General features: G+C 34.0%; 2 protein-coding genes and 1 long non-coding RNA gene across 4 annotated transcripts; 2 read left to right on the forward strand and 1 right to left on the reverse strand.

Moving 5' to 3' along the window:
- Positions 1-313: 313 nt before the first annotated feature.
- On the reverse strand, positions 314-3,454 carry LOC108193755 (probable folate-biopterin transporter 9, chloroplastic). Of its 2 annotated transcripts, none has more exons than XM_017360567.2 (2): positions 2,593-3,454; positions 314-1,696 (listed from the first exon to the last, which is right to left on the reverse strand). In XM_017360567.2, exons 1-2 carry the CDS (start codon positions 3,077-3,079, stop codon positions 534-536), a joined length of 1,650 nt encoding a protein of 549 aa, XP_017216056.1. In that variant the 5' UTR covers positions 3,080-3,454; the 3' UTR covers positions 314-533. The 2 variants fall into 2 exon arrangements, with proteins under 2 accessions (XP_017216056.1, XP_063937891.1); XM_064081821.1 differs by having other exon boundaries at positions 314-1,685; positions 2,593-2,809.
- A 4,138-nt stretch (positions 3,455-7,592) lies between these two features.
- On the forward strand, positions 7,593-7,998 carry LOC135147784 (uncharacterized). Its single transcript, XR_010285607.1, has 2 exons — positions 7,593-7,675; positions 7,761-7,998. It is a non-coding gene; the product is annotated as an uncharacterized LOC135147784 (long non-coding RNA).
- A 1,694-nt stretch (positions 7,999-9,692) lies between these two features.
- Positions 9,693-21,075, forward strand: LOC108196608 (DEAD-box ATP-dependent RNA helicase 13). Its single transcript, XM_017363961.2, has 15 exons — positions 9,693-9,954; positions 10,060-10,356; positions 10,613-10,779; positions 10,866-11,060; positions 11,174-11,350; positions 12,826-13,208; positions 13,827-14,007; positions 15,736-15,858; positions 15,948-16,064; positions 16,980-17,084; positions 17,401-17,541; positions 17,635-17,700; positions 18,523-18,678; positions 20,656-20,737; positions 20,829-21,075. Exons 1-15 carry the CDS (start codon positions 9,777-9,779, stop codon positions 20,879-20,881), a joined length of 2,421 nt encoding a protein of 806 aa, XP_017219450.1. The 5' UTR covers positions 9,693-9,776; the 3' UTR covers positions 20,882-21,075.
- Positions 21,076-21,826: the final 751 nt, after the last annotated feature.

The raw sequence follows: 21,826 nt of genomic DNA on the forward strand, positions 1-21,826 counted from the left end.
GTTATAGCATCAAAACAAGTTTGTTTAGTTCACTATTTCACTTGTGTACATTCACTAATCCATGCATAAACTTCATATCTTTATATTCATGCGTCAGCAATTTGTGTAAAGCTGTAATTAGACCTGTGGTTATTATTTGCAATTTGCCCCTGAAATTTCAGAAAGTGGAGAATAGCGAGGCAAATACCAGCAACAAAAACTTGCTGCCACTTAATGTTGCACCATTTTCAGCTTTAGCTCTAACTGTTACAGTGACTTCTAATTATTAGTAATATACTAAAGAACTCTTAAAAATTTGAATGTGATCTACAGCTACAATCAGAAAAGTCTCATCCTTTCGTGTATTTACACAAACTGTTGAAAATATGAGTGTGATCTACAACTACAATCAGAATAGTCTTATCCTTTCGTGTGAAATTTACACAAACTGCACCGTGCCTGATTACAAAATACACATTCACCTAAACAAACACAGAGTAACCACCGCCTAAGCTCTTATGTACAATTGTTTTATACATTTTCCCGGAGATGATTTATTCCTGAAGCAGCCTCTTATTCCGGTATCCAGACCTTCGTTCTCTTCTGTACTCGTCAACTGAATTAAACACCATCCTCCCACTCTTTCGTGTACGCTGAATTCTGCCTTTCTTCCATCCCTGTTCACCACTAGGTTGTGAAACAGGAACATAATATAGCCATTGTAATGACACTAATGCTGCAATGAACTGTATAATGATTCCTGAAGACAAGTTAGAGTAATTGTCTAATGTTATCCCCAGAATCGAAGCCAGACCAACACCAAGGAACCCACCAACTATTGAAGATAAACAGACTGCTGAGGCCATGAATGACATTAGCGACCCTTCGCAACCAGGGGGAGCTAGACTTGCAATAAGCATTTGAAATGGCAAGAGCTTAAACTGTGCAATAGCTTCTGTGATGCCAGAAAAACAAAGAGTGAAGATTTCGTTCGAAATTCCAAACTTAAGATTGAACTGGTTTACTAATGCGAGGTCCAGAAAGAGAGAGGTCGCATACAAACTCTGCACCATTCCAATCAGTTTTCTCAAAGGAACATTTCTCCAGAAGCGACCATATAGAACGGTCGCAGATAGAAGTATAATTTGACTAGTCACACGCGACATTCCAATAATCGAAGGGTTAAGGTTTAGGCACTGTGTTTGATAGCAAAAGACGGAGCCTGACAAGATAGGAACTAGACAGATTGAAGCTACAATCCATATAAGAGGGCGAGAAATATTCTTCTCGCTAATTGCAACAACTAGATCAGAATACTGTTCCTTAAAAGTCCGCAAAACTGGCTTACTCATCAAAGATTGATTTATTGGTTTTTCGAGACCAAGAGACTCTTCTCTAGTGGCTATAGAAATTGTCAGTTGCAAGGAGAGAAAACCTGCAAAGACTAGACACATGGATCTTGGTGGTAGTCTTAACAACGAATATCCACCTAGTAAGTTTCCTAGGATACCACCGCAGGCTAAGGCCATAAATGCGTAAGATTGAAGACCGGCCATTTTGTTCTTCACGCCATATTCTGCAACAAGAGCATCCTTCGCAACCTCCGTAATTGATGCTCCGAGGTTACTAAATAGAACACATGCCATGAGTATCGGAAGGGCTTTACCAGCAACCGGGATCAATGCCAATGAACCCCAGGACAAGACCTGCAGAAGAACTAAATAGCATTGTATTCATCTTAAATTACAGTAATTGTGCACTTGCTAATCATGAACTTTATTTGAAAGTGAATAAAATAATATTCAAGCATATAACTGTGCAAATCATAAATTTATAGTAGTATTTTAATTGTCTGGACATCCAGTCCTAGAGCATAATTTTCTGAACTCCACGTTTATCATGTTTGCATTAATATAAATATATTATTGCTTCCAAGTTGTTTGACTAGATTTACAATAAACCAGATCAGAAGCATGAGACAAGATTTCCTACTTCCAAGACATTAAAGAAAAGAGGTAGGGAATAGTATCACTCAAAGGTTGTTGCTTGCTCTAAACCCCAATAATACTTTTATTGATACAAGTAAAGTTTCACAATTAGCTTAGATACATGAAACCCAAATTTTCAGTTACCTTTTATACTCTACATCTATAGCCTACTTCTGGCGGAAGTTAAACTTAATCACCTTATGATCCCATGAAACTATTCCCAGTCTATTACAAAGGCAATTGATTTAATGTTAATTAATGAAACAGTTTATACGGTAACTTACTTAAATAATTTTCTGAAAATTTATCCAGCATTTACAATTTGACGAATTGAACAACGAAAGAAAACTTACAACCATTTCCAAAAATTAGAGACTATGAATCCGTAAAAGGCTAAACCATTTCTAACAAAATACTCAATTAGTCAGCTTGCAGATATTTCTGAAATAAACTTATTATTAAGTCTGGTAATCACATATTCACAGCCTCACAGGAAATTAGTAAAATAAACATAAATCTATATATAACATGTGTGACCTTAATCCTTGTAGACTGAAAATGATCAAGTGTTCCAAAAATACACAAATATAATAAAACAGATATTTCAAAGGAAAAAACTAGTTACCTCCAATAGAAATATAAGGTATTCGATGTGCCCCTCCAATGTACAAAGCATCAGACAAGATCCCATACAGAGGCTTTGCCACCATTGGAAGATTACTAGTGTTCTGCACAAGCTGCAATGTGGATGGATGAAGATTAAGATAATGAGCCATATGAAAGTTAAGAGCCAGCCAAGGAAAACACCTAAAACCCTGAACCCAATACCCAAATGCACACAATATCATCATTTGTTGACTCCTCATATCACAACACTCTTCCTTTGCCACAACCACCACTTTCTTGTTCCCCTTGCTTGAAAGGGTGTGGCTATTACTAATCACTTTTGGACTTGTGAGCTGGGAAATCTTGGGTTTTGTGTTCATGGGGTTTTCTTGATTAAAACAATGAATAGGCCTGTAGTTTGAAAAAGATGGCCTTGGTGAGTGAGATTGGGTTCTTGAAATCATTGGACTCGTGGGGATTTTTCCCTTATAAATCAAAGGGTTCATCTTTTATTTTTTGGTTTAAGTTTGTTTTGGTTGATCTGAGTTGACACTGTGAATGAAGACCAAAAACAAGCAGAGATTTGAAAGTTGAGGAGTGTTGACAATTTGGTGGATGAGTTATGGGCAGTTCACATGTAAGAATATGTGAGGGGAGAAGATACATATATATGGTAAGAAAATATGAAGAATAAGGAAAGATCCAGAAGAGGTATATACATAGGAAACACTGATAGATGTAAGGGAAGTTAGATAGTACAAGACATGGTTAATGAGTTGAGTGTGGACCAATTTTGTGTAATGAAAGATACTCGCTTTTGTTTTGTCTTGGGAGATCCGGGGGACCTACCCCATGAAGAACGTAGGTGAAGGAGCTAGGCGCTGCCGTACACGTGTTATGTGCCAGAACATTTCAGAATGAAAGAAAAACTGAAAGGTTATTGGGAGTCCTAGGAGGGTCTTGGTTAGGTCGGCCGTTAGATACTGTGATTCAATTTAGATAGTCCGTCATATAGACTTCAATTTAGATACTCCGTAATATTAGACATTTGTGTGGGGGGAGGGGGGGTTGTCCGAAATAAGTCATCTCCCAGCAAAAAAATACGATGCAAAAAAAATTTCAAAAAATATGAATTAGGGATGTGATTTTAGACTTTCGGATCGGGTGAAATTTTATCTGAAAAAATCAGATTATTTTCGGATTGATCGGAAATACCCGAACCCGACTTGCTTATTTTAATATTATATGTATATATAGTGGAGTTCTATGGGAGATAAAAAAATGTGGAGTATTGAAGTCCCCTCTTGGAGCCACCGGATGGAAACAAATCCAGCGGTCCATATTATCCCCGTGTTTACATTTTATTTAACAGTTTTTAAAACAAAAAAGGAAAATATATAGTGGGTGTATACAGTTCCGTAGTTCCCGATCGAATTGAGAGGTATAGCAAATCTCGCAATCAACTCTCCTGCTAATCCGCCGTTACGAATCAAGCGCAGAATCGGGCATTTTCTTTGATCTTCGGAGCACTTTAAATTGTTGTTGACTTGTCTTGTAGAAACCAGTGCAGAACAAATGACGACCAAGTCGAGATTCAGTCCAGGTACTGCACATTTGCCTTATCTTAGTTAATGTTTTGCTTGTGTTCTGCATGTCGGTTTTTTAGTTTGATCGGAGTAGGATATGTGTTGCTCTATGTTTAACTGTGATACCCATTTCAATAAAGCGGTTTGATTAGGGCCAATTGATTTTTTTTGAGTTTGGACAGACAAGAGATTGAATGACATTCTCGGGTGTTAATTCGTGTGATGTAAGGCCTTCCTGATTAATGGTTAATTGTGAAAATGTGAGGGACAAATGTATGTGCTACATGATAATGTGATTTAGTGTCTGTTATGCATTGTGAATGGTCTGAAACTTTTGCCAGACTGGACTTTTAAGAAAAAGTAGTAGTATGTATGCCTGATCAATTTGTGAGGGACGATAGTTTTTTAAGATTTTCAAGACCGCTTATTTCAACAGACTGAAAATTATTAAGGTAGTTTTTTATGGTAGGCTTTTTAAGCAACAATTCACAAGTGAAATCGCATATACTGAGTTTATTCCTTGCTTTAGGTCGAGGACTGCAATCTGAGCAGAACAATGTGCAGGAGGTTAGATGTAGTATCGCTTTCAAATTTTGAAATAGAAATTTCAATGCTTATATTTTTCATCTTTTAATAGACAAAGGGTGCTAGTGACGGAGGACTTGACTTGACCATGAGCGATATGGTGGTGCCTGACAGCTTGTCGGGGGGAGGGGGGACGATGTTTATGTCGAGGATGGGTGTGGTAATGAAATGTCTGGCATTGTAAATGAGGAAGAGGGATCAGAGATGGAGATGCTATGCTCCACAAAATAAATATAATGCCAATCTTTTAGAAATTGGATACTTTGGTTTATAGTCTCCTTTTTTTTGTTCATGAATTAACATTTTTGTATTTTTTTCCAGGTTAATATAGGGGATTTACTCGAAGAAGTACAAATGTTGAGGAATGTAGTGGCAAATAAAGAGTATTTGGGTACTAGCAGAGATGTGATGTCAAGGACAGCGGCAGAGACGTGGTAAGCGTCTTCTATTATAGCAGCAGCAGCTGAAAGACATACATTTCAACTAAGCATCTGCCTTTTCTTCATAACTGGTGGTGTTGTACCAAAAAAACAAGTTTCAAATATTCTTACTTTTCACAACTTTCAGGATGGGGGCAACAGGACAGCAGATGTGACTTGCGGCAATAGCCAGATATCTCGTGAGGCGGCAAAGGTATGCATGAAAATAGAGCTACACTACTAATGTTGTGTATAGTAGATTATTGCAGTATTTTAATTCCTTGACTAATAAAGTTCTGCTAGTAGGAAAAATACTTGCAGGACAATTGATATAATTTATTCTGTGAGCAAAATACATATAAGCGTACGGATTTTTTTTTGGCAGGATGACAAATGTCCCATTAGCGAATCTTGACAATATGAATTCTTGCTTTTCAGGATAAGAGCGTTGGGATGCAGGGGTAGGAGCAAGGAACGGTACATATAGCTAATAAACACAAGGTACCTCACAAGAGTTGTGTACTTATACTGAATTTGGTATGTGTACAATAGCAATTACAAATGTGCAAGACATATGATATTTGTGAAATATATGAAAAATGCGGTCTTGTCTCCTATTCAACCTAGGTACTTGGATTAAATAACTCATTAAAATATACCAAAGTCAAAGAAGCACGGAGAGTGTCTTGTTTATGGGACTTGGGAATATATGACCATGTCCAATTAAGTACTATCTACAGAGTTAAAGAATGTACAATGTTGTCCCTTTTCACAAATTTCAGGGTGGGGGCAAACGGACGGCAGAGGTGAATTGCGGCGACAACGAGATATCTCGGGAGGCAGACCGCAGCTGAAAGGTATGCATGACAATAGGGATGCGCTGCCGATGTTATGAATTTTAGATTATTGCATTAATTTGATCGCTTGACTATTAAAGCTTTGCTAGTAGGACAAATATTTGTAAGACAAATGATATATTTTGTTCAGTGAGCGACATACGTACAAGTATAGGATTTTTTTTGTAGGATGACAAATGTCCCGTTAGTGAATCTTGATAATATGAATTCTCGATGTACAGGATAAGAGCGCTGGGATGCATGGCCAAGAGCAAGGAACGGTAGATATAGCTAATAAAGCTAAGGTGCCTCACAAGAATTATGTACTTGTACTATATTTGGTATGTGTGCAGTAGCAATGGCTTTTCAATGGCTTTCGTAAGCTTTATGTAGCGTAATTACTAGTGCAGAACAAAAAATAAACTGAATACTGCAGTATACTTGAAACTCTTTTAGTACTTTTGTTGAAATGAATCGGAGATGTTCAGGACTGATTACACTATACAGTAGATATAATTTTATCGTCTAGTGAAAATTACTATATAAACTTTGCTATGTACCCCTGTTTTGTTGCGAACATCTGTGATAACTATTGTCAAGTTTATATTTTGCGTAACAAGTAAATTCCTTTTCAAATGTTAATGCAGGTAGGAGGCGAAGTAGCGGTTTAATTGAAAACCCCTGGGTTTTAATTTGCCGAGGAAGAGTCCAGTGTTTGTGAATTTGGAGGACGACTTTGTGACAGAAAAGACAGACTTAGTTGTGGGTTATAATATGTCCTCGAAGAGAGCAAGACAAAGTAAACAGACATTAAATCTTCTTAAGAAGAGCTGATGAAGTCCTACAGTTTAGATGTTCGCAGTGAAAGGGTGCACGACTCTAAATTTGGATAATCTGAATTGTTTTGGATTATTGTTATATTTGTTTGTGCATGAATTTGCACAATTTCTGTAATTATCACACAACATGTATTCCTTTTTTTAACGATTATTAAGTTCATTGTCGAAGGACGACGTTTATTAAACTAACCAAAACCCTGTTACCTATTAAAAAATATGCAGAACTGTTTCTTATTCATCACTATGCCGAACATGTCATGCACACAATCGTCTTCCTTATTAGACATTAGACACTGGTTATGTAGAACAAAAGAAAGTGCTCCAATAGTTATATATATTGCCTGCTAAGGATCAAAGTTGGACATTTTTTTTCCCATAGTCCAGTAAATGCTCGAGCAGTTGTAACTGCCGCGTGATTCAAGCAACAAGCAGAGAATTATGTGTGCCTATCTGTGTAAAAAATAAAACAAAATATACTTTTTAAAAATTAAATAAAAAAACCTATCAGCCATTGGATCTAAATCAAAATGGGCGGTCTGGATTGAGACTCCAACAAATTATAGGACTCCAAATAATTTTCTTCTATATATATAGTTGCATATATATTAGACTTACTGTATAAGTATATTTTGATACAGCATCCTGCGTCCCCGCTCACAAGGCCCAATCCACAGTCAAAAGACAAGTTAAGGCCCAATCCACAATCAAAAGAATTAAACCCTAGTTTTCACGCCATTCCGCCTATTTATTTAGACCATCATTCGTCTCCGTCTCTCGACAAAATCACATCTAAGAAGCATTTCAAAGATAAGATCAAATCAAATCAAATCTTCAAAGGTATAATTTTGATAATTATCTCTCTTCAAAGTTTACATCTCAATTAGAAATATCTTTGATCAACTATGTTTATGTGCATGTGCAGATTAATGAAAGGTGAAAGCGAAAATCAGAATGCGAAATTTGCTGATCAGTTCGAGACTGACCTTCCTGTTGAAGGTGATCCAAACACTAATGATGATGTTGTAGACGTCTATTTCTTTATGAACTAAAGAAGTTTGATCAAGAAACATTCAGGGGCTACTGCTACTTTGCTGCGATAATTATGTATTGTCAACCATATCAGTTTGTTAAATATGAGGGCGTTGAACTCTATTTCGTTATTTAAATGAGAATGTTCAGACAATCTCAATAAATCAATAAATATTTGCAAATCTGATATGAATAAGTTGTATGTTAGAGAGAAAGAAAGACTAAAATCTTTGTTGCAATCATCTTCGGGTTGAATATCTTCGACATCATATTTACGATATTCTATTCTTTGACTGCACATTTCCCTCACAAAGATTGAAATTTACAAAAAAGAATACTACGGTTTCGAGTTTTATATTTTTGTATCAAGAAATTAATTTGGGAAAAATTGAAATATTTTTTTTGAAAGAAAATAATTAATTGGTTGGATATATTATATTGAAAAATTGAAACTACGCTTTCGAGTTTTATATTTTTGTGAGAAAATGTTGGAATTTATGAATTTAAAATATAAAAAAAAAACACATTTTTGTTAATATATTCTAAGGAGTGCGGAATAATAGGGTTAATTTATTAATAAAGATCAACAAGAAATAATAACTCAAATTATATTGTTTTTTGATGATTAAATTATAATAGAAATTTTATAATATTTTAAAATGAGTTAAATAAACAATAAAATTTGCTTATTGAGTTATTATTATGAACGAGACATGAACAATTATGAAAGCGTAGTTTATTTGAAAAAATATATTTAATGAGATAATTACTTATATATGTCAATTTCACAATAAATCAAGAATAAAATCTATCAAATAACAATTTTTGAAGTTAAATTATAAATAATTGTTATTATTTTAAATATATGTTGTACATAATTTATACAAGTAATAAAAATTATCAAACAACACTTTTTAAGTTAAATTATAATAATGTTTATTATTTTAAATATACGTAGTACGTAATTTATTACGAGTTTGACTTATCAGATTTAACTTTTATGTTATTTTACATAAGAATAATTTATACAAATATACACTAAGAATATATAAAGACTTTAATTTATATGAAATAAAATAAATAAATTATTTATATAATGATCTAATATGTTATTTTGACATATAATATGCTATTATATTTAAGCTTTTTTCTCATAATTTCTTAACTTTTTAAAAAAAATTAAAAATATTATTGCAACTGTCAATAATTATAAAAATTCTATATTCTTTAATTTACGAGAATAAAACTTGCAACTTCTCCAACCTTATTTGCAACATACCGCAACCGTTGCAATAATTGCAAATGAGAAATTTCATCTATACTTTATGCAATAAATACGACTTACAACTTGTGTAACTTTATTTGCAAATGAGATGTGACTTCATTTGCAGCGAGATTGCAGAAGTTGCAACTAGTATTTTTATAAATAACTTGTATAAGAATGATATTTTAAAAAAAATTCAACTTGACGGTAATATTTATAAATAATTCGTTTTTATAAATATTTCTTATATTTATATGTTTAAAAAATAATATATTATAATACTCCCTCAATTCCAAAATAATAGTCGTTTTGACTTTATGCACGTATTTTGATGTTTGAAAAAGTCATACTTCTACACATTTTTTTTTGAAATTTTTTTTTTGAGTAAAAGTTTAACATCTCTATTTTTATTCAGAAAAAGAAAATTTCAAATATAATATGTAGAATTATGTTTTTTTTTACCCCTCAAAATACATGTAAAAAATCAAATCGACTATTATTTTGAAATGGAGGGAGTAAAAGATAAACGGAACCGAGGGAGCAGGACAAAATTTGTTGCGCGTTTATTTTACAGCTCCAAGCTCCTGCAGCCCTAGTACAAATCTCAATTAGACCAAGCCGTTGAACTCAAACTCGCTTGCACCAATGTCTTCTCTTCAATCTAAAACCCTAACCAAGAGGAAGAAACCTAGACGAGTTTCCCGAGTCGACTCGGAACAACTCGACCGTATCGACTCGCTCCCTTGGCACTCTTCTCTTCCCGAGTTCACTTCCAACGACGACACCTTCTCTATCGTCGCCGGCACTAACGAACTCGACGGAGGTATCTAATTTCATTATTATATATTTATGACATAATTTATTGAATATTTTAAATTTGTTGTGTTTTCGGAACGGTTAAAGTTTTGTGAATTTGTGTATTGTGTAGGCTTTTTGTCGCTCGAAGAGATTGATGAGTCGGCTTATGCGTCGGAGATTGCTAAATTTGAAGGAGGTGGAGGATTTAAAAATGAGGTGAAGCCGAAGAAGCGGAAAGCGAGTGAGGGTGATAATGTAGGTGGTGATGTTAATGAAGGCTTTGCTGATGTTTCGAATGAAGATGAAAGTGGCGGTGAGGATGAAATTGAGGATAAAGAAGTGAAGATTACGAATAAGAAAACGAAGAAGAGGAATAGGAAGAAGAAGAAGGTCGAGGAGAAAAAGGAGATTGAGGACGTTGTGGCAGGTTAGTATCTTCGTTAATTGTACATTTGCTTGAAAATGAATGGTTCAAAGAATTGTGCTAGCTTCTATTTCCGTAGTTTAATGTACATTTGTTTTACAATGCTGAGATAATTATGTTAGCGTATATCAGTTTAGTGATTGTGAAGTTACATATAATTTTGATGCATCACTGCAGATTGTCTTAACATTCTAAAATTGTAAATTGTTGTTGTTAAACATGTAGTGGTTTTTGTGACACTTTGTCTATGCAATTATAGTTACCGATGTTCCAGAAGAGAAGGATACGTTTGATGATGGTGAATTTTATGCATGGAATGAACTGAGACTTCATCCCTTGATCATGAAATCTATATACAGGCTTAAGTTCAAGGAACCTACACCGATACAGAAAGCTTGCATTCCGGCAGCTGCACATCAAGGAAAGGTTGGTACTGAATTTTATATCGCATCAGGCTGCTGAATGAATGGCTAGGAATTGGACAATATTCATTATTTTAATCCTCCTTACAGGATGTTATAGGTGCCGCAGAGACAGGATCTGGAAAGACACTAGCATTTGGTCTGCCTATTCTGCAACGTCTTCTGGAAGAAAGAGAAAAGGCTGATAATATTTCTGAAGAAAATGGAGATGCGGGTTCAAAGATTGCTGCAAGAGGTTTTATGCGGGCTCTCATTATTACTCCCACTAGAGAGCTTGCGCTTCAGGTATACCTGTGGGCAACTTTACATGAAATCCATGATTTAGTTACCTCTTTCTTTTATTTCCAGAATCTGGGATTCTTGGCTTCTTGCAGTGTTATTAATTTATATATGCGTAGGTCCATGATCATCTGAAAGAAGTAGCCAAAGATACCAATATCAGGGTCGTTCCTATTGTTGGTGGGATGTCAACACAAAAACAGGAAAGACTTCTGAAAGCAAGGCCTGAGATTGTTGTTGGGACTCCGGGAAGGCTTTGGGAGCTTATGTCTGGTGGACAGATTCATCTTGTTGAGGTTGGAATATATTATTGCCTGAATTTATTTCTGGAATTTATTTTCACTCTGCCACTCTGTTTTTGCTATTACACAGTTATTTTTTCTAGATATGGATCCATAGATATATATTTTACTGAGTCTGCATTCAGCAGAATCAAAGATTAAATATACAACACATACAGCATAGGAGCTTTTCATTTTTGATTTGTCACTGTGAATAAACGAATTTCTGTGAGGTAAATTTATATTTAGTCAGGAAGGAATAATTAAATGTAGACTATTTTGTGTTCTTAAATTTTGGCAGTATTGCATTTTTATAAAGCTCTATGCTATTAGGACTTTGGCAGTAAGGGATGATTATGTTTTGATCATTTTATCCTTATGTGTTCTAGGATACTTGATTACTATTAATATATCATTATAAGTTTAAAAAGAAGATCGAATAATGATACTTGTTACCAAAGTGGTTATTGTGATCCCACATTTTTATTGGCAACAGTAGAAAACTATATAAAACTTTTCTTCATATTGAGAATTGTTGATGCTTATGGTGCTTTAAAAATATAACCATACACTCAAATTTTGGGTTATTCTTGGGATGGTACCATCATCAACCATTTGCTTAAAACACGCACAAAAATTGATAGAAGGAAAGTAATAGCTGTCAGCACCCAGACACTTCAGCATAGTTTTTTTTTCCTAATGTGGCCTTGATTGATTATTTTAATGCCCAATCTTTTTGACGGCCTCCTACACTTTACAGATCAAAGACCTTTAAGAAGCTGCAAGTTCATGTTAATTTTTAATTGTTACAGCTCATCTGGTTTCTCTTTCTGCCAGTGTTTACACCACCATATAGGTCTTGTTCACATCAATGAAATATCCAGCTTCACTTAATATGTTAAATTAAAGGTGCAGTCAAGGATGTTAATCAGACTATCGGATGCATTTGTCTTATTTACTTAAAGTCTATGAGTTATGTTTATTTTAATCAGAATATCAGATGCATTTGGTATCTTTTGCTTATGAATGCATGTTCTTTGAAGCCTTCTATGTTCTCGATGCAGGAACATAGTTTAGGATAAAACTAACTCATAGACTATAAGCAAATACTCAAATTGAATCATAATACAGTCTATTAAATATTGAAAATTACAATAAGAGCACCCTCAGGTAACACCCTGAGGTTAAAAGAATTATCATAGTATATTAGGAGTATTTTTGTTAATACAGGGGGTGGATCTTAAATTACAAATCTTCCACTTTTATTTTATATTGTGAATTGTTTTAACTCTAGGAAAACTCCCTGAGGACACCTTCAGGCCCATTTTTCTCTGCAATAATTTATATAGAGGTGTTGTTATTTAATCCCTTATCGAGCATAATATATTGGTAAATTAGGTTCTTGATTCCTTGCTTGACGTGGCCTGTACACTTTAGTTGCTTTATCCTTTTAGTTTGACCACTATGATATATCAGTCGCATTTGCGCAGATGCATTCTTTGTCTTTCTTCGTGCTGGATGAGGCTGATCGGATGATTGAAAATGGCCACTTTCATGAGTTGCAGTCCATAATAGACATGTTGCCAGGGGTAATGGAATCTGCTGAAGGGCGCTCTTCTCATACACAAAGTTGTGTTACTGTGTCAAGCTTTCAAAGGAAAAAAAGGCAGACGCTTGTATTTTCTGCAACTATTGCCCTTTCTGCTGATTTCCGCAAGAAGCTAAAGCGTGGGTCAGTAAAATCAAAGCTCAACGATGATCTGAATTCAATAGAAAATTTGTCTCAACGAGCAGGAATGAGACCTACTGCTGCCATTTTTGATCTGACTAATGCCTCAATTATGGCGGGTAGACTCGAGGAGTCATTTATTGAGTACGGTCTTTTGCCTACTTCTGGTATCTTAGTGCCAACAATTATATTACTTCTTTGTAGGTCATTCAATATATATGCCTATTTTTGTCTTTCATTTTGTGATCAATACCTTTAATTGTTAGATTTTTTTGTGATAATACATTCACGTCATATTTTATGTTTATACATAGACCTTTAGATACTAGCCTTCCAAAACTGTTCGTAAAATAAATGAAATATCTAGTGATACCATTATTTTTCCAATTTGCTAAAATGTGTAGGGATTGAGTTGATTTTCCGTTCATCATTATTCCTCGTCATACTTTCATTGTGATACCATCCTTGAACCATAAAATTTGATTATCCTATTCTGGAATATATATACATGACTGCTTATTTGTGCCTTGGGATGACAGATATGGTAGTTGAGGAATGAGTTCAAATTCAAATCACAAATGACCTCAATGCCATTGATTCCCATAAACTATTAAAATGGAATAGTTCTGCTATGTTTTCTACATTTTGTTGTTGTTTAGGTTCTGTGTAATTATTTTTGAGCTTCCACCTACTTTTGAAGGTGAAAATATTTGATATATGTGAGTATTACATAGTTGAGGCAATATTAATATTTTCTTGCAGATGCCGTGAGGAAGATAAAGATGCCTATCTATATTACATTTTGGCTGTTCATGGACATGGACAAACAATTGTTTTCTGCACATCAATTTCAGCCCTACGTCATATTTCTTCCATACTGCTTATTCTTGGTGTCAATGTTTATACTCTTCATGGTGATATGCAGCAGCGAGCTCGTTTGAAGGTCTGTACTACTCTTTATGTTTCAATTTATTATCATGTATGCTGCACGGAGAATGTTTATATGGCGTCCTTTAGTTGTTATTTTTTAAGCCCTTTTGGATTCTAATGAAAGTTAAGGAAAAGGGAAAGTAAGGTTAATGATTAAGAAAGAGAAATGAAATGGAGGAAGCAATTTAGTATTCATCTGTGTGTTTTTATGTCAGGTGGGAAGTCATAGTTGCCTTTGTTTATAAAGTAAGATTTACTTATTCATAATGTATGAAATTATGTTATGGCCATAATCATGTCGAGTGACATTCATTGCCATATTATCTACTTGTCTTTTTTTTTTTTTTGCTGCAAAATAAAGCCTAATGTAATAAACTAAAGCTATGATCTTAATTGTATAGTTAGAACATATCATGTTACTTTTTTTTAAAAGAAATTAAATGTTCATCTGAGGAGGGTACACTATTGAAAGCATAGTATAATTCAATGATGCTAGCAGATAAAGTCTATATATATTGATTCCATATTAAATAATTGTACTATGAATATGCTAGAGTGAAGGGCATTATGCCTCCATTACACGTCAGTTGCAATTGTCCTCCAACAATACTGCATTTCCAGAACTACTACTTGAAATACTGCACTCCGCTACCACTTGAAATACTGCACATCATATTGCGTACATTCAGTGTCATATGAGCTATATGTTAAGCCCGCCAGAATGTGAAGTATACCCGATTTCTGCTTTTTGCTGTAAACATCTAATCCCAGGTATAATTAATTGTGTTCGGTCTTTATGCTACATCAATAAGGGTGTCTAGCAGCCTTTTTAGTGGTATGTGATTCCCTTCATGAGTGTTTAGGAAGCTAAATATGGAATTATATGCTTTGATAATCTGAAGCATGATCAGGACAGTTTCAGTGATACTAACTCTGTTCCAAAGTAAGATATCTGTAATAGTCTGCGAACTACAATAGATTAGTTGTAGTAATGGGATATGGTTGATTCTATAACATGGACTTTAATGTTCATGGTTGACGCGCATTTAGCTTTTGTGTTTTACACTTAAAAAAGTTTATAGCCTAAACTTATCAGGACATATAGATTTGGATTCTATCCTACAAACATATCAAGATAAAATATTTGATCGTCAGTATTAGCAAATTAAGTTCAAAACCAGAGTAGAGATCAAAGAAAGTGGTTGAAAAATAAGGGTGTTGAGACTAAAAAGTAATTAAGAGATGGAAAGTGTGGTAAGATGAATATATGAACTAGATCGTAACCAGATTTTTGAAGCGTGTAACATACACAGTTAATTGTTTGATTCCAATCACTGGCAAACTGCACAAGGATACTTCATCTAAGTGTGGGAAATTAGGACTCGTAGCAGCATAGGTGTTGATATATACACTTTAACTACCTACATGTACTTGACTTGATCTTGGTTTTGCCAGTTTTTGTGGTTCAGTTTGTCCTCATTTGTTGCTGCCTTTTCTTGTATTTCAGCATACTAAAGATAATGGTAATTTAAGTTCAATGTTAATATTGAGTGTTGGTCATAATAGGGTATGGTTTAGGACAAACGTGTTATTTGTATGGACATAAGCTCTTAGAAAAAATATAATTATGATAATAATAACAACAATAATAATAATAATAATAATTATTATTATTATATTATTATTATTATTATTATTACTCTTGTTGTTGTTTTGCTCTAAGACAAATTTTTTAGTGCAGGCTATAGACCGTTTTCGAGAAAATAAGGATGGTATACTTGTTGCTACTGATATCGCAGCAAGAGGCATTGATATACCTGGTGTCCGGACCGTGGTTCACTATCAACTTCCCCATTCAGCAGAAGTATGCTTGTATCTGTAATATCTAAATATTTATTGTAAAATCATTTCAGTTTTTGATTGTAGGAGGACTAACAATGTTTTTATCGGTAGGTCTATGTCCATAGAAGTGGAAGAACCGCCAGAGCCTCTGCAGATGGGTGCAGCATTGGGCTGATATCCCCAAATGATACTACAAAATTTGCTGCTATGTGCAAATCATTTTCAAAGGTATTGTTGATTAAATCAAGTTTCTGTCCTATCTCTTCACAAGTAAAACTTCTTTATGATATATATATGCATCTCATATTTTGTTAAACTCCAATGTCCGTACATTTGTCTGATGCACAAGTCAACTTATATAGTCATTTTTCCCTTTCTTGCTGTAAACTCATTTCATGAAGCCATAACATGCCAACATTTTTTTCCATATAAGCATCAATACCGGTAAGCAGATGAGTTTTTTTATTTAGTATGGCTTGTTTATGTGTTGCCAGCCAATGCCGCATAGTCTGCTTAAATTTTGGTGTTAGCAGTGACATGCTGCAAGTGTGGCACTGTAACCACCAGTGTTATGTTATGTGTTCCAGCCTTTAAAGTATGTCTTGTATGTTTAGTTGAGAGGAAAGAAGTTACAAGAAATCAAATGCTGTAATTGTTTTTAAATATTGAAGTATCAGTTAATTGATGTATATGGTCTCATAACTTGGATTAGAGTTTGTTCACTGTAACCACTAACCACCAGTGTTATGTTATGTGTGCCTTTAAAGTATGTCTTGTATGTTTAGTTGAGAGGAAAAGGAGTTGCAAGAAATCAAATACTGTAATTTTTTTTTGGTTACCGAAATATCAGTTTAATTGACATATTTTGTCTCATAACTTGGATTAGATTTTGTTCGATTATGGCACTCAAATCTCTGTCCATGCTTAAGAATTCAATTTGATAACACAGTTCCTGTCATTTGAAACCCATTACTTGAAATGAATCGTATCTCCTAACACAACATATCTTTATTGCCTTTATAAAAAATTTAATAAAATAGAATTGAAAGTAAGAAGCATGATCTGTATATGTAGGCATAAATAATGTTTGTTATGGCTAATTTTAGCCTTTAGTGTGCCTTACATAAAATTGCTTATTTTCAGGAAAGCTTCAAGCGATTTCCTGTAGAACTCTCATACATGCCAGAGGTTCTAAAGCGCATGTCCATTGCACGTCAAATTGACAAGGTTATGCGAAAGGAATCCCAGGTATTTGTAGCTTCATCAACTTATTTAGAAACACAGAGTTCACTAGAATAAGGAGAATAGTTTCTTGGCACTTAACATATACAACTACCAGCTAGCAAATAATTAAATATAATTTAATCGTCCATGCTTGTTTTGTTCTAATATTATAAGAATAAAAATCCACAATATGGGATGTTAAGCTAAGTTATGACTTTCTGCTTTCCCTAGTTCCAAGCTTTGATGTCAATCTGTTGCATTATTTGTTTTCTTGTACCTGTAATTTTTTTCCCCTGCACTTACTTGTTGCTGCTTTTAAACAATTAATTCTACATCTCAGGAAAAGGCGAGCAAAGGCTGGTTGCAACGGAATGCTGAATCAGTTGAAATGGTTGTGGAAGAGGATGACAGCGAGGAAGAAAGAGTGAATATTTGCAGGCAAAAGAAAGCAACTTCAGTGCATCTAAAGAAACTTCAACAGGTATGTTTAAATGTGGGATATTTGTAAATTATCTTAAAACTGAAACTGCATGTCTCCTAAGTTTAACAAACTTGTTGTATGTCTAAACTATAGGAGCTCAAAGTGCTACTTTCGCGGCCGCTGCAACCCAAAACATTCTCACATCGCTATTTAGCTGGGGTAATCATATGCACTCGACCTCTTTTATTGTAAATTACTAGCTTTCAGGTGTTGATGGATCTGCATGCATATGCTGCATATTTAATTTCAGCACATTTATTTTACACATAGATATCAGGTTCGGCGATGATTAATTTGCTCCATACTGCATTATATCACAATCATAACACCTCTCCCTGTTATTTTAGTTAAAACGTTATAACTTATGGCAGAAAATGCATTTTCCAATCGAATTTTTGTAAGCATACTGTTGCATAGCATAATTACACTTTTGAAGTGCGATTCACTAGTACCAAATTTTTATATGGAGAGAAGTCTCCCTATAGGAATCTTCTTCTTAAATACAAGCGGCAAATAGATTGTTACAGATGTAAGGACTTCTTGAAATTTTGTAACATTGATTATGACTGTAAATAACTGAATTTGGTCATGCCAGGAAGTGGCAGATGTAGGTTGGACTGCAATCTTGGAAAGATTTGGTAGAGATTAGATCACTAGGCCTCCAGATTTCGTAGTTCACAAAAGTTTAAAGAATGACAGTAAATAGTAATGATTTTACCAAGCAATCTATTTTCATTATGTGCTAAGGGTCTCTGCTCTTAGTCATTGTTGGCTACTGCGTAACTCTGTTATACCTACAAGTGTGTGGCTAGCCATTATGTATTTACAGCAAATTCTTCATGGTCAAATAAAGATCGTTCTGAATTACCAATACTTTATGTAACTGCTGCTTGTCAATGGATATCTGAATTACGTATAACTATCAGGAAAACATTTTCTTAAGGTCTTGTTAAAAATCTGTTTCCCACATTATCTGAACAGGCTGGTATATCCTCCCTTCTTCAAGATCAATTTGAGGAATTAGCTAGACACAAACAGGATGACACCAAGAACTCTGGACATGGCAACTCCAAGATGGTTGTCATAGGTCAGAGTTGCGTGGAACCGCTTGAAGCACTTAGAAGTTCGGGTCATGAGGTAATAGAAGGCGTTGCTATCTTAATGCTTTGTTATCTATTGTGGTACTTCCCAATATTGCTCTGTTTCTACTTCTAATCTTCTTTCTTTTTGTTGGTACACATCAGCCACTTTTTGTGATATGCTCTATTGCTTCATTTTTATTATTGTCATTACTTATTTAAAAACCTACAGTTGGAATTTCCAATCCAAACATAAGAAACAGTACAATATAGGGAATGTATATCTATACTATACTGTTAAAACCGAAGCATAGATTTTTTTCAGCTGTTGGCCATGGTTGGTTTTTGGTCAGTTGAGCCAGATATAAAAACGAACATTCTAGACATTATGTATTTTACATCCTAATTTATGTTAGATCGAACTTGCCCAGTTGAAGTAATTGGATTAAAATAGGTAACAGGATTAAGAAAATAATTCCAAATATGATCCTACCTATAATATAAAAACCGCATCTGGGTTAAAATGTTTATATTGTTCTCAAAACTAAGCAGCGCAGGTTAATGTACCTTATTTAACATATATATAGGTGGGTTGAAAAAGGAAGTGTTTTTTTCTATAAGAAATCCTAGATAGCAAATAAATACAAGTGGTTAAAATATATCACTGGATTAAAATAAGTGGGTATATAGTATGAAAAATATGTATAATATTTACTTCAGTTAAAAGTAAAAAACGATGGACTGTAAGAATATAAACTTGTACTTAAACCTACTCCAGAATATGTAGAAATATGGAATGTATTATTGCATGATTTATTTCCTAAATACATTAACCACATTAATAGTTTAATACCAAGCTTGCTAGTATGACTTGATATTGTTATTTGAGCCCTGTTTTCAATTTCCACTATTGGTCTTGCAAATTTTATAGTACATTGAAATGGCTCCATAACCTAAATATTTTGTATAATCTGTACTATATTATTAAAGCAGAAAGTAAATAAGGTCAATTGAAAACTATAGGCCTTATAATATAAAAAAAATATAACAATACAAGTAAATATGAATAAAAAATAAAATATTAATAAATTAATAATAATATAACAAATATTAAAAGTAACATGTGTTGGAAGGAAGACTCAAAATATCTCAAAATGTCTCAAAATATCTGCGTGTTACAAAATAGTAAATAGTGGTAGAGAAGGTAGATCGGTGCCTCAAACCATAAATGCCCCAGTGTCCTAGTTCAAGCCCTAAATATTATATAAAAAATTATGTCCTAGTAACTTGGGACATGTTTCACTAACTTCAACTTAATAGTGTGACTTATCCTCACTATATGTTTAATATTTTAATATTAAAGATTCTCTTTCATCATTTTCTTTTGCCAATATAAATTTGAAAAAGAAAGAGAGTATATATAAGAATTTATTATAAAATAGGGGAGAGGTGCCCAAAAATAAGGCTCGAAAAGGTTGTCCTAGTGATATAAGGCATCACTAGGACATTGTTGGATCAACTTTTTACATCAAATGCCCTAAATTATAACTTAAGGCATGATATAAGGCATATCTTGGACTTGCTCTAATTCCCAAATGTCTTAACATATCTGCATGTTACAAAATAGTAGTAGAGAAGGTAGATCGGTGCCTTAAACCATAAATGCCCCAGTTATATCACCATACAAGAGGAAACTAATAAATGCAAAGATATCTGTTAATACATAGATAGAAAGTACCATATATGGGATCAACTTGTATTATTGCTGTAGTGAACTTCTGTCAGTCAGTACATGGAGGCTTAAATGCCTGTGAAGATCATTTTGGACGAGTCTTACTTGAGCAGAGCTGTAGAGAATGAATTGAAACACAAAGATAAAATGAGCAATGCTAAGAAAACCAAGCTTTATAACAAATTAATGCAGGCAAAACAAATCTGTTATCAGAAATTCGAAAAACATGTAATGCCATAATCGAGAGAATGATGCTATGGATAAATTAATGTTTGTACTTCACTTTTTTAAATATGTTCTCAGGTGCACATGGATTTCAAAGGGGGCGCAGAAAGACGGAAAAGATTAGAAAACCTAAGAAAGAAGAGAAAAGATGAGAAAAGACGTAACATTTCTTTTTCATTTTTCTCTATAATGCACTTACTTTTTAATGCTCGTTTTTAGATCCTTGACTTTTGGGGTTTTCACTTGTTCAGGTAAACATGATCAGAAGAGAAAAGAGAAGAAAAGGCTAAAAGGGTTGGAGTAAAATATAGCAACTTAGAAGCTTACCGGCTGAAATTTTGTTAATGCACAGCTCTTAGTTTTGAATTTTTGTTAATGCACAACTCTTAATTTATGTGTGTAATGTCAAAGCATATTCTTGGCATCAGATTATTATTAAACAAGGTTATTTATCAAGTGAAAGTGCATGTTTCTGATAACATGGCCTCCTTTTGATGATGTTCTATCCAGAACAATTGTGTGCTTTGCATTATAATAGTTGGAAGTTTTGGCTACCACCTTTTAAGGGGACATTGATATATTCCTTGTTTTTACAGTGCTTTAGACTGTACTGTGTACAGTAATATCGCAATATGCATCCCTCTGATGTAGCATCAATGACATTTAAGCATGCATCTTTTCCAAATTGGCAAATTGCCACCTGGAAGCTGTCTGTTTGTAGTTTGAAAAACAAATTGGCAGTTTTGTTCCATAAGTTTCAAACTACAAACAGACAGCTTCCAGGTGGCAATTTGCCAATTTTACCAATGCAATTAAGATGGGTGGAGTGAACGGAGAACAATACTGGGGAGTATTAATGATTTTAGGTGACAGTTGGTTCGAGGAGTGGTATGAGATTAGATAATACTTGTTGTTTGAATAATGAAAATAGATGGTTAGTGCCCAATTCGAATTGATCGATCACGAGGAACAAGATTCAAGTATGTTTGATATGGATTGATCGGGTCATGGAGGAAAAAGGCCCAAGTTTGCTGGTCTGCTTTGATATGTCCTATATTCGTCATTTCATTTTCTATTTTAGTTAGAGATTAAGGTATAAATTCTGATATTTTATATTGTTCCTATCAAATATCACGTAGGTTTGAAATGAAAAATATTTCACGAACCTAACAAACTGGAAATTTACTCGAAAACATAATAAAAATTCATTAATCATCATCATTTATTAAAGTTTAAACTAAACACACCC

This window comes from Daucus carota, chromosome 7, assembly GCF_001625215.2.
Source record: "Daucus carota subsp. sativus chromosome 7, DH1 v3.0, whole genome shotgun sequence".
Taxonomy (NCBI): domain Eukaryota; kingdom Viridiplantae; phylum Streptophyta; class Magnoliopsida; order Apiales; family Apiaceae; genus Daucus; species Daucus carota.

Excerpts from the sequence above, each read along its gene's own strand:
- LOC108196608 (XM_017363961.2), top strand. The coding sequence starts at position 9,777 with ATGTCTTCTCTTCAATCTAAAACCCTAACCAAGAGGAAGAAACCTAGA. Across the intron at positions 14,008-15,735 it reads AGCAGCGAGCTCGTTTGAAG|GCTATAGACCGTTTTCGAGA; the intron begins GTCTGTACTACT and ends TTTTTAGTGCAG. Across the intron at positions 17,701-18,522 it reads CACATCGCTATTTAGCTGGG|GCTGGTATATCCTCCCTTCT; the intron begins GTAATCATATGC and ends TTATCTGAACAG.
- LOC108193755 (XM_017360567.2), bottom strand. The coding sequence starts at position 3,079 with ATGAACCCTTTGATTTATAAGGGAAAAATCCCCACGAGTCCAATGATT. Across the intron at positions 1,697-2,592 it reads ACCTTATATTTCTATTGGAG|TTCTTCTGCAGGTCTTGTCC; the intron begins GTAACTAGTTTT and ends AATGCTATTTAG.